At 34.1% G+C, this 13475-nt stretch overlaps 2 protein-coding genes across 3 annotated transcripts in view; both read left to right on the top strand.

Moving 5' to 3' along the window:
- The first annotated feature begins 243 nt into the window (after positions 1–243).
- LOC105330873 (uncharacterized) overlaps positions 244–13475 on the top strand; it is a 36219-nt gene continuing 22987 nt past the window's right edge. The window contains exon 1 of one of the 2 annotated variants that reach the window (XM_066070241.1): positions 244–340. In XM_066070241.1, the coding sequence (XP_065926313.1) occupies positions 259–340 (82 nt within the window). In that variant the 5' untranslated portion in view covers positions 244–258. Of the gene's footprint in view, positions 341–9773; positions 11715–13475 lie in introns of those variants that run through there. The other variant, XM_034466685.2, reaches the window with a different exon arrangement.
- LOC136273560 (glutamic acid-rich protein-like) lies at positions 5827–9648 on the top strand. Its single transcript, XM_066078180.1, has 3 exons — positions 5827–6186; positions 6996–9508; positions 9637–9648. Exons 1-3 carry the CDS (start codon positions 6066–6068, stop codon positions 9646–9648), a joined length of 2646 nt encoding a protein of 881 aa, XP_065934252.1. The 5' UTR covers positions 5827–6065.

Raw genomic sequence — 13475 nt, 5'->3', positions numbered from 1 at the left:
TAGTGTTGAAATCTTCATTGTAAATTACGAGGATATAAACATCATTTGATCAACACCAACAAAACATTGGAATTTAATTAACAAAAAAATGATGTGATTGATTCACAACAAAAGAGAATAAATATTGGAATTAAAAAGTGATGTGATCATTTCAAAGAAAAATAAGTGCAAATCACACACAAAAATAACAACTATTAGTTGGAACTCCATCAATATATACCACCAAAACCCAGCCCCCCTCCCAAAATTAATCCTTGCATGGCTCGGAGCAAGAGGATGAAGGGATTATCTACAGAGGATCTGATCCCGGGATATCCCACCAAGGGATATATCCTTCACGGTAAGGACGTTGTTTCATTAGCTATATTTGGAAACAGTTTTCTATTTTTAAACTTAAGGTCTTGATGAGCGGTTCTTGAAATGATGTTGTTTTGTTATGTATTTTTAGTGTCAGAGTCTGTTTTGCTCATGGACTTTTATGTCATTAGACTTATTAGCTTGTCTGCTGTGTTAGGTACAGTGAGTGGACATTTAATGTGTGTGTGCAGTCACAGAGAGAGAGAGAGAGAGAGAGAGAGAGAGAGAGAGAGAGAGAGAGAGAGAGAGAGAGAGAGAGAGAGAGAGAGAGAGGAGAGAGAGAAGGGGAGGAGAAAGAGAGAAAGAGGAGTAAATTATGAATAAATGCAGTTTTAGTTCTCATAGAGAGCATTGGAATATAGAAAGAAATGGGAGGAGGGATTGAATGATTGATTCCGTAATGAATCATAGATTTCATGTCAAGAATGTCATAGATTTAGTTGTTTTAGGTTCACTAAGTGGCCATTGATATGATTAAGGTACCTCACTACACCGTGAAATATTTTCTCAAATCAGCAGAAAATTACTTGATTATGATAGATATCATAATGCATAAGAAGTATTTCAGTCCAAAAGGCAAAAAATGTGCAATTTTGGATGAAAAATTACATTTTCAAAAATTTAATTCAGTAAACATGAACAAAAGCTCCAGGCGGATTCAAACTCATGATCTGCGGCTCAGAAGCCCAATACTTTAACCACTGAGCTACGTCAATATACAACCAAATGGAACAATATAAACAGCTGAACAATATATTCAAATCGCCATCTTGTGATGTTGTGTCTTAAAAAGTGAGGTACCTTAAACCCTATTGTCATTCTGCTCATAATTTTATTTCATATCAATTAATTATAAGTCACCAGCACAATGAACAGATGAAATCAAATTTTCCATTGTGTCCAAATAAGGATAATTGCTATTCTTTTATGTGATTAGTAACTCCCTTGACAGTGCAAAACTAGTCACTCAGACCTGAGTATGCAATAATGCTTCCAATTTTTTTATGTATATTTTTCACATACCCCAAATGTTCATTAACCTTAATTTCCATCAAATTAAACTAACAGTTCAGTTATCAGAGATATAAAGATTGAATATCATAGGGATCTTTTTGTTAGTCTGACCCTTAATGGGAGAAACATCAGCAATTTGAGAATTGGTGATACACTATAGCATTAATGCCTCATCATATATTTGGGTTACAATGCCCTAATTTGTTAATATTGATTGGGAAAAAAAAAACATACTACAAAGATCGAGACTCCGGAAAACTCAGTCTCTTTGTGATAACAATTGTTACAGCTCCAATGATTTATAATTTATGTATAAAATAATGGTACATGTATTCATTAAGAATCTAGATCAGATTCGTGTCAGAGGCAGAGGGTTAAGGTCAGACAACACGTTCCTCAATTTCATATAGGGCTGGGACGATACTGTACTGAGCTGATTCGGTACATATCACGATACATGAGATGCGATACGATACATATCACAATACATTGCAATTAAATGAAAACATGAATAGAAGTTTAAAATTTATTCAATTTGCCGATGTATTTCCGCATGTCCAAAGTTATTTTGTTATATTTAAAGTGAGCGTTGCACAATTTACAAATTACTTTAGTCACGTGTACACTAGTTTTTCATAAACAAGTACTCCAAAAGTTTTCCGCCATCTTTGAACTTTCATATTAGGCGCGCGGACTAAAAATAGCCGATATATGAAGCTCGGATATTTTTGAAAAATAAAAAAAGTTCGGTAAGGTATTGTTGTATTAATGGTAAATATATCGATCCAAATATCGTCAAAATAAATACCGCGATGCACCGGTGCATCGGTGGATGGTCCCATCCCTAATTTCATATAACTTTTTCCATTTTTACTGCGACTTTTTACATCATGTTTTTAACAAATTACAAATTTTTCCCAAATGGTAGAAGAGCACAGAAAGGGATGAAAGGTTGGATTATTTACATTGAAACTCTTCATTTCGTGGAGATACAAAAGAGATGCTTGAGGAAAGTGTTGTCTGACCTTAAAAATTTAGGTTTTTGTTTGCAGTGGTTTTACAATTTCACCCCACTCTCCTCTTACATCGTATGAAAAAGAGAGATATATAACTATTGTTGCAGAAGACCGCAATTTGTTGTCAAAATATTAATCCCTAGCTAACAAGGTATTGTGCAGCTTGTGTACTTTTAAATAAACATCACTTAGGTTTCATGTGTTTTTACCTGAATGGATTCATTTAATTTCCTAGTGAGTTACGTGAATGGGTTAGGCCAGCTGTATCAATGGAGTTCAATGCATGGTATGCACAATAAGTGGTAAAAGTTTGACTTATGGGTGTCTGATCACGATAGCTTGTTTTTGTGTACCGGGTACTCAGCATTTGCAATTAGGAGAAAACTATTGGGCACTCACAAAAATGAACTCAAAAGAGACAACATTTGGTATGTATATATATGGGTGGAGATATATTTTTTAAAAATTTTCTTGCAGCCTTTTTTTTAACTACTGCATGTTGAACATGAAGGGGTTTTCTCTCGCAAGGCTTTGTTAAAGCAATGGTGTTTTATGTTCATGACAACTTTAATCCAATTAAACTGGATTATATTTATCGGTAGTATGTTAAACAGTCTGTTTGATTTTGGATTTCTTTTAAAGAAAGGGGGTGGTTTGTTTCACAGAAAGCTGTAAAAAGGAAATTAGATAACCATTATTAGATTGAAATGAATTGTTAGGATCTGCTTATTTTTTTTTTTTTAATCAAAATGATTATAACATTTTTTATGACCTAAATGTATATTGTAATTAGTTTCAATAAGTCTAAGAATCATTATTTTATCAATATCAGTGCACCCAAAAATTTGTATGATGGAAAAGTCAATGCATTTATACATGTTCTATGATGAATGACATTATAATGATGACAGAGTTTACATGATATTATAATGGTTTTTATTCTTGGTTGAATTGCAAACCCCAGAACTTTTTACACTATCTCTAAAAATTGATGCATATCTACCTTCAGATTTTGATACTGTAGATTCCTTATTTTACGCAGTATTTAATTCCGCGATTCAACGGTTTTCCATCAAATCGCGAGAACTTAAAATTGCGAAAGTCAAAATTTTAACATAGTTTCATGTAGTTTACATATGTTTGAAAATTAAAAGCAAGAATTTAAAATTCGTGAGATGGGCTTCTTGCGATTTTACGCGGATGATAATTCCTCGCGTTTAATTAGGAATTTACAGAATCTAAGGTACATTGTAAAGGACAGGGATACAATTGCTATTTCTCATTAAGTAAATGATGTTGTTTTAAAGTCACAACTCAATTGACAGAGTCCTATATTCCTTTTCATTAACAGTTTTCTCTTGGTTGAGGTTTTTAACTCTTTCCAAGCTGCTAATTTTAAACTTCATTGTCAATAATTACTGTAACAGTAGATTCGTAATCAAATGCAAGAAATAAATATCCGCTTAAAATCGTGAGAAGCACAACTTGCGAATTTTGAAATCTCGCTATTATTTTTCGGACACATGTAAACTACATGAAACGATAATGACAATTCAGCATTCGCAATTTTATGTTCTCACAATTTTGATGGAAAACGGATGAATCATGGAATTAAGTACTCATGAAAAATATGGAATCTATAGTACTTGGTATGATTACCTTTATATTGATTTATAATGTTTGATTGAATATATGGATTAGGCTCTGCAGATTGATAGGAAATGATAGCCATATCCTAATCTGGGGGGGGGGGGTTTGTGGGGAGCATCTACCCTGTAATTAAGATAATTAGCTGCTTGTTTGAAGGAGAATTATTTTGTTTTCTCTGATCAGCCCAAAAAATCTCCATGGTACAATTAACTCTAGCTTGGTTGAAATACATTGACTGTGGTCCCCCTGTGGTCTTCAAAGAGAGGCCCACAATTGGGGATGGCATGACTCGGCATCATTGTACAAGCTGAAAATTTACATCTGTTACAATGGAGACCTTTAAGGCTAGAATTTGTCCTCTCCCACTCAGTGTGTTGCCAGTACTAAAAGGGGGGTGGGGTTGGGGGTTGGTACAAGTACCTTAAGTTTGCATTTCTGCATTATGCTAATAAACCAAAATTTAATTCCCTATCCCATGTAATATGCACTTCTCTCACTTTTACACATTCTCATAAAAAAACATAATCTTTAAAACATGTTTCAATGTTGCTTATTATTTTGGACTTGTCAATTTGTAATATTTGATTTTGTGTTCATTATCTGGTAATTTCTGCGATGATCTAATTTTTGCTTCTTTTGCCATCTCTTTCAAATCGCAAAATATTGAATGCGCAGAAATTATATTCTGCATTACTTTCTATACGAAACATTTAAAGTCGTTAAATTTGACTGACACAAATTAAAAATGCTACATATTTTCCCCATTTGCGATAATTTGGTGACATGCAAAAAGAACTTGAAATATGGTATGAATTGAATTTAAAAGGTATAAGAATAAAAATGATCTTGCATTGTTAATTGGATGCTGCTATTTTCATACATATGCACTGGACATGTTGAATTGACTATTGTTTATGTATAATACCCATAAATTAACTATTAATATGAGGTTTGTAATGAAATAATATAAGATTTTTGAAAAGAACTTCGTTAAAGAGTGTTTCCCATTTTCTTAATTACAAGGCTTGATTTGGATGGAGAACAAACAAGTAACTTGTTGAATATAAAGTAATACACCCATTACTAATCATGGAAGTTTCTATAATGCACACTTTTAATTACGACCATTCATTGACTGTTACTTGGATACAAATGCAGCAGGCCTTTGGCTGGCTCAGCTAGGATTATTGAGTTAAATGACAGTATGGGTGCCATTATAGAAGTCTTCCAGTGCAGAAGTTCCTTGATTTAAAAGTACATTTTTTACCAAATCTCAGAGCTTTCCTTTGGAGCACTTTTGGGATTCTGGAACTAATTTTAGAGAAAATAGCAGAGCCAATGTTACAGTAGTTTATTCAGAATCCACTTTAATAGGATATAGGAAAGTTGTCATCTTAATTATAATGCAGGATGCATGGACTGAATTCAGCTAGCTGGTGTCTTTCTAAGTCAGGAAAAGAATTCTCTAAACAAATATTCAGATTTATTGCATTAAATCTGAATCATGCATGAAAAAGAATGAAAAACGGAATAAAATCGAAGAAAATCTTTTTTAGATTTTTTACAAATTTGCAAAGCATTAATATTTAGTTAATATTTAGTTAAACTTGATACATATATAAGAATATATTCAGTTAAAGTTAGTAAACTTGGTGGTATATTTGTGAACAATGGTTGAAACTATTGTCAGTTGTTTGAATTTTTGACCCATTTTTTTTATTAAGCATGGTCAATTTAAACTTTATTAAATTTGTGACCTACTTCATATGAGCATGCTCATTGGTCAATAAAGAGTTGGACACTGTCTGAAACAAGTCTGGCCTGGTATAGGAAGGTACTCTCACTGACAAGTGCCCCATCCAATTATTGGCGGATCATTGGTCCCAGAGGATGGGGGAGAAATCCATCACTAATTAGACACTGGCAGAGGGAGACTGGTCTTTATTAGCTGTAAATCGAGCAGATCTATTCGAGTAAATTGATTTGCAAGGAAGTTTACCCACTCTTCAGTCATGGAGGAGTAAAAGCATGTTGAAGCATTCGGTTTCTTGCGTAGAGCTAGGTTGTCACATTGGTGAAGGAGGAGGCAGAAAATCTGATGTAAGGAAAGACTTTCATCTGTCAAGTAGAGAAAAAAGGTTCATCAAAGGTATGTTAAGCATATATTTTTAATTCAATATGTATACAGTTACTGTACACTGATATTTTTGAAGGAAACAACATTTCACTTACCTAGTGAAGCTGAGGTTGATATTACTGTGGAATCATTTAAATTCGTGGGGGCCAATTTTCGTGGATTGTTGGTTTTTTGCTTATTTGTGGGGATGTATTTTCATGGATTAATTAGTTAGTTTTCAGTTTTATAAACTCTTTCAAAACTTTTTTTCGTGGAGGACGTAAATTCGTGGCGGAGGACTACCCACGAAAACCACAAAAATTGGGCCACCATGAATTCTGACTAATGATTCCACAGTAATTAAGCCTCTTCCAGTAGTTGAGAGCTAGGTCATTAATCTCTTAAACTTAAAATGTCATGAGGGTTTAGAATTTGATGCAGATGTACAATAGTTTGTAATAATCATTCATCTCAAAAGAAGTTCTCATATCTGGCAAATTTTTTTCTGAACTTTAAGTGGTTATACTGTGTATCCAGTAATTTACGCAATGATCTAATTTTCCCAATTTTCACAACCTCTTTTTAATTGCAAATAATTAAATATGCAGAAGTTATATCCTGTATCATTTTCTATATGAAACTTTTTAAATCACGAAAAATGACTGACGCAAATGAAAAATGATACAGATTTTCCCCATTTTCGCAAATTTTATGACACGCAAAAAAAAAAAAAAACGGATATTCAGTATTTAATTTAAGGACACATAATGTTAAGACTGAAATTTTTTATGACTGCAGAGTTATACAAGTTTGGTACAGATGCACTGATTCTTGTGTTTCAGGTCCTACAAGGGACAACTCCTGTCACAGTGAAAATTGTGCAGATCACACTCGCTGGTCAATAGGATCGTCTTTCTCCAGGGAGTTACCTCAGAACTTGTCCACTGTGTCCTCAGTGGTTAGTTCTGACATTGATCGCTGGCTGTCCTCAGAAGTCCTCGCTCCTCTTGCCTCCAGAGAAGATTCCAAATTGACTGAAGAAATAAGGCGCAGCAGAAGCTTTTGCTTTGGGGAATTCCAAAATTCGTCTTTTGAAAGTGAAAGTAGACCTGTTTCATGTGAGTTTGTGATTGGGCAAGATACAAGAGAAGAAGATTCTTTGAATAGTGAAGAAAGTGAAAGTAGACCTGTTTCATGTGAGTTTTCATTTGGACAAGATACAAGAGAAGAAGATTCTTTGAATAGTGAAGGTCTCCTTGGTGTTAGCAAAGAAGGGGTTACAGAATTTTCTGACAATAAAAGTACAATTGAACAAGATTCTGAGGAATTCTCTGAAGAAGTTTTCAACTCTGAGAGGGAACAGAGAGAGCATAAAAATCAACCTGCTCCTCGTGAAGAAACACAGATTGATGAAATATCACAATCCTTTGAATCTCAAATTCAAGAAAACTCACAAGTAGATCTTCAGGACAAGTTATCTGACCTTATTGATAAGAATGAGCCAGCTGCTAAACTAGAACCAGATGAAAAACAAAAATCGAACACTATAGAGCCAGATGAAAAGCATGAACCAGAAAATCAAGAAGCAGATAAAGAAATAGAGCCTGAAATCAAAGAAGCAGACAAAACCCAAGACCCAGACAGGCTAAAACAAGATGAAAATCATGAACCAAGCAAGCTAGAAGAACTAGACCCAGACCAGCTAGAATCAAAGAAAACACTAGAACCAGAAAAATCAGGGTCTTTAAAAAATCAAGAGCAATCCAAGGAAAAGTTTGAAATAGAAAAACCAGAATCTTATGAAGAGCTAGAACCAAACATATTCGAACCAGAGAAAAAACAAAATGTAAACAAATCAAACTCAGTTGATAATCAGGAACTAGGCAAGACAGAGCCAAACAAGCTAGAACAAGGTAAGCAGGAACCAGGGGATAATCAAAAGCTCCATACATCTGTATCAGAAGAAAAATTAAATCAAGAACAAAATAGTGAAGAAGCAGACAATCTTATACCAAAGGAAAGACAAGAATTCAAAAAATTAGAAGCAGATGGAACACAATATCATTATCAGATAGAACTATACAAGCTAGAACCAGAGGAAAAGCAAGAACGAGATAATTTGCAAAAATTGGACAAGTTGGAACCAGAGCAAATACAAGGATCATGTAACTTAGAACCAGATGAAAAGGAAGAACAAAAGGAAAAGCAAAAACACAGAAATGTACATTCAGATGAGCTAGAACAAAATGGAAAGCAGGACTCTGAAAAGTTAGAGGTTGTCAGGTATAAACAAGAAAGAAAGCAAGAACCAAACAAGTTGAAACCAGGTGAAGATCAAGAAACCAACTTTCCTCATTCAAATAAAAATGTACAACATTACACCAAAGAATCCATTTACCCTGAAAAACTTGATTCAAGAAACTGTACGCAGAATTCTGAATCCTTAGAATATCTATTATTCCAACATCAAGCCAAGAGGGAAGCAAGTAATGGAGATGGAGTTTCTGTAAACACTGAAACTGAAGGAGAAGAGATTGCTCTTAATAGTGAACAAAGCACCAATACATGTACTGCTGACAAAAATCTAAAAGACAATGATAGCTTAGAAAAAGAGAAAGAAAGTGTCTTTTGCAAAGATAAAAGGAAAGAAAATAGCAAAGATAAACTGGAAGAAGACAATGTTTTCATAGATAAAAGAGTAGAAAAAAGCAATAGCATAGACATAAAGGAAGAAGAAAGTTTTAGCAAAGATAAAGTCGTAAAAGATGTTTTTGGCATAGATAAAGGTGAAGAGGAAAATAAAAAGATTTATAGAGAAGAAAATGAAAATGCTAAGGTAGACACAGAGAAAGAAATTCTTGATAACATAGATGAATGGGAAGAGAAAGTAAGCATACATAAGGTGGAAGAGGAAGATGAAAGTGATAAAGATAATGAAAGTTTAGAAAAATTAGAGGAGACTGAAATTCCAGATAGTGTTTGTCCTCGGCATGAAATTGATTTAAACTGTGATCCTAATTATCTTGAAGAGGGCTCAACTAAATGTAGTTTTAGGAATGAGGAGTTGACATCAACATTAAATGAGGAGAAGGAGTGTCTTCCTCCAATAAGACCTATATATTCTCAGACAGATCAGTCAAACCAAGGAACTCAAAATATAGATCTGGGCTCCTTTCCTAGTGATTTTTTTCATGTGAATCAAAGGAGTCAGCAGGAGTTTTCTCTACCAAGTGAAAAACAAATTGATTCAGCAACAGTACTGAAAGGATCAGAATCCAAACAAACATTTGGAGTCAGTGCACAAGACCACAGACCCAAAATTGTTCCTATGAAAGAAGAAGAGGAGCAAATTTGTGTGAGTAAAAGGAATTTAAATAATGAAACTACTGATGTTGAATCAAAGTCCAATTCTGAAGAAAACAATCTGAAGGAAGGCTTAGAAGCCCAAAAATATTCTGTCATGGAAGACAACATTAACTACAGTCTTCCAACTGAAGCAATTCATAAAAGCAAGGAAGGATTTGTGAAAGAACAGAACACTGTCCATTCTAATTCTTCCTTTCTTTTACAAAATGAACAGAAATCTGTTGCACAGAATAAAAACAAGAATGTGGATTTTTTGGCTGATAGCAACATTGCAAGTCCAAAACGTGGTGACATGGAAGAGAGTGAAAATGCTCCCATTTCAAAAAAGCGACATATGATTCAGCATTCATCAAATTTCAATGTAGGAAATGAAGAAGTAAAAGGTATGGAAAATCTACCAGTAAAGGAAACAGGCAGCAGTGAGAGAAATGAAATTAAAAAACAACAATCCTTGGATGATGGACTCAAAATGAAAAGCAGGTCAAGAAAACAGAGTTTACCAGATTCAATGATTAGAAGTCAAGGGAAGAAGTCCAAACAGTTTAAAAGAATGAACTCTGATTCTGCAGTGATGTATGAAAAGTCGAGATATTCCTTGGGAATTTTACTGGAAGAGATTAACGACTTAGTGAGAAGGACATCCAGTTTTGAGTGCAGTGATCTGGACATCAGATACAAACCTACTGCAGATAAAAGTAGCCATAGAATGATACAGCAAAGTAAGGGGAATGGTAATCCTGGTGGAAAGGCAGACCCAGCCTTTGGGGATGATAATTTGCTTCAACTTGTGGAAATGTATGGTGATAAGCAAGGAAAGAAGCCTGTTGATGGCAGTGGTGGTGCTGCAGCTGTTAGTAAGGTAGAATATACAGCTAACAGTCCTGATGGAGTTTTTTATGATAATGAGAACAGTAAGCCAAAAGAAGCAGAGGCACAGAAAAGCATCATTGATAATTTGGATAATGTGATTGGTGTGTCGGATAATTTAAATGAATTTGCAAAACACACTGATGAGAAAAATAACAGTGAAATGAAAAGGAAAGCTTTTTGCAAAAAGAAATCCGTAGGTGAAAACAGCATCCAGAGGTATGATGATAAAAAAGGGAAAATTTCAGTGAACGAAGCTGTTTCAGACAATACACATAGGCCTTCAGATGGTAGTAGTAGTAACCGTGTAGCAGTTAGTCAACTTATTCCGCTTAAAGATGAGTCTTCAGACAGCAGCAAGGTTCTTGACATGAAGCCACCCAGTGTAGCTTCCAAAAAAGAACAGAGGAGAAGGTTTCCACTGAGGATGCTAAGAAGGAAGTCCAGCGTGACAAGCTTGTCCATGTTAGATGTGGATGAGATGGCAGATTCCTCAACCACTGGAACAGATGTGGTGCCTGCAAGTACAATGACACAGGACAGTCAGAGAAGAAGGAAGTGTAGTGTTGTTGGATATAATGACATGGGACAAGGTGCAGGACTTCTGTTTCAAGGAGGAGAGAGGGGAACTGAAAGGGCAGCATTTAGAGGTGATGTAACATACCGAAAATCTTTAGGGACAAGTTTTGGTAGAAATGGAGATGGATGCACTGCGGCTCAGAGCAGGAGGAAATCCCACCAGAGAAATTTATCTGGGAATTTTCCATCTTTTGATACTAGTAGTGCCCCCAAAACAAGTGGAACTTTCTCAGACCTAAAAGGGTCATCTTTAACAGATAGAAACCCTTCCCTTGACAACAGATGCCTAAAGGTGGATTCAATTTCACATTTGGACAGAAGAGCATCATCCCAGTTTGAACCATCCAATTTCAAACAGTTCACTCAAAGAGAAACATCTGACACCAGGAAAAGCGTTTCTGCCAAAGATTATCATAGAAATGATGGTGATGGGAGCAGGGAAGCAAGTTTGAGTAACAGACATGGCAGAAACTCGCAAGACAGGAGATCCTCAACATATTCACAGGAGCATTCAAAAGTAATTGATGGTGAGAAAAAGCAATTTCCACTTATGAAGAAGAATGCATCATCATCATCATCATCATACTGTCTGGAGCTTTCAAGTGCAACTGATGGTGGTAGAAAAGGAGAGTTTCCACATAGCAAGACAATATCAGCTGAGGGATATTCAGCTTTTAACAAGGTGGGGGCTAGAGGGGAAATGGGCAATGAAAAGAACAGGCTAACACAATACAACCAGAAACTGAAAGGTATTGCTGCAGTTTTTTGATGCATGCTAAATAGAATCTTCATGTTTTCTAAATATTGTATTTTCTTAATCACTTTTCGTTTTTTCTTTCATTTGTTCTAGAGGTTTACTCTCTGTCTCTCTCTCTCTCTCTCTCTCTCTCTCTCTCTACCGGTACTGTAGATTCTAAATTAAACATGAGGAATTAATATCCGCGTAAAATTGCAAGTATCACATCTAACGGATTCTAAAATCTCACTTTTATTTTTCAGACAGATATAAACTGTATGAAACTATGATACAAATCTGGCGTTTGCGATTTTATATTCTGGTGATTTGATGCAAAAACGTTGAATCGCGGAATTAAGTACTCGCATTTAATAAGGAATCTACAGTATTCTTGACTTTAGCTTTTGCCATGTCTTAAAATATGAATTATTGAAGATAAAAAATGAAAGGTCTCAGGTGAATGTCATTGCATGATCAGATACAGATAGATATGTTTATGCATGGTCATCTACTGACATGTGTTTCTTATGGTCTGGGAAAAAAATATTTTCTTGTCACAATTAGTCTAGTACATAGCCTTAATTAACAACAGTGATTCTTTTTTGCTGTAAATTCCTTATTTTACATGAGTATTTAACTCCGCGATTCCACTGTTCTGTATCAAATCGCGAGAATATACAATCGCGATAACCAATGTTCTGCAATAATTTACTATAGTTCAAAACTGTCTGAAAAATAAAAGTGAGATTCTAAAATCCGCGAGGGTTGCCTCTCACAATTTTACGCAGAAATTAATTCCTCGCGTTTAAAAAGGAATCTACAGTATTTCATCACTACTGTTTAGAATGTCTAATGATTCTGTTGTGCTGTAGATTCCTTATTAAATGATTGGAATTCATATCTATGTTTAATTGATTTTATGTTAACCAAATGAAACTATGATAAAATTAAATTCCTATGTGGAATTAAGTACTCGCGTAAAATAAGGAATCTACTGTATTTAAGAGAGAGAGAGAGATTAAAGATACATATAAATTAGTTGAAACTTGAGACACAACACACTAGTTTGGATACACAAAGTAAAAAGTAGGTTCATATATATAAAACTAAAAAAAAAAGCAAATTTGGTATATGTAATACCTTTGATTTTTTTGTTAGATATCCTAGTATTAAATGTATTGTTTACAATTATTTATGATAACCTTGTAATATTTGATATTTAAATATTATCACTGTACATATATATTATAACGTTATCACCTAATGAACATCCTTGACATTATTTAAAGGGCTGATTCTCCGAACGCCTACTGCCCAATTATCATTATTCAATTATACTGGGCAATTATGGGGCCTTCTAAAGGGGCACGGGTAGACTTTACCTGTGTCTCCTTGAATGAAAAATAATATAATAGTTTGTCATTTTTGTTGAATTTTGAATGTCTTTATAATATGATTAAAATTGTTGCATAAATATAAAAATAAAATATTGAATCAATTTTAATATATTTATTTAATTTATTAGCACTATTTAAAACAATAAAATAATGTTTTAAAATTGCATAACATTTTATATACAATTTTCTTTTTATTTTGACACATAGCATTGTTTTATAACAAACTCATAAATACATGGTTGTCTCTGATTTTTAATTTATACCTTATAATATAATGTTTTATTTTTATTTTGTTAAGATTTAAATGTAAAAATGAAGAAAGATATTTAATTTTTATTATTTTTTGATAATATTTAATGACTATTTTATTTCACCGA

This window comes from Magallana gigas, chromosome 1 (genome assembly GCF_963853765.1).
Source record: "Magallana gigas chromosome 1, xbMagGiga1.1, whole genome shotgun sequence".
Lineage (NCBI taxonomy): Eukaryota > Metazoa > Mollusca > Bivalvia > Ostreida > Ostreidae > Magallana > Magallana gigas.
This window is presented reverse-complemented; position numbering and strand designations above follow the sequence as displayed.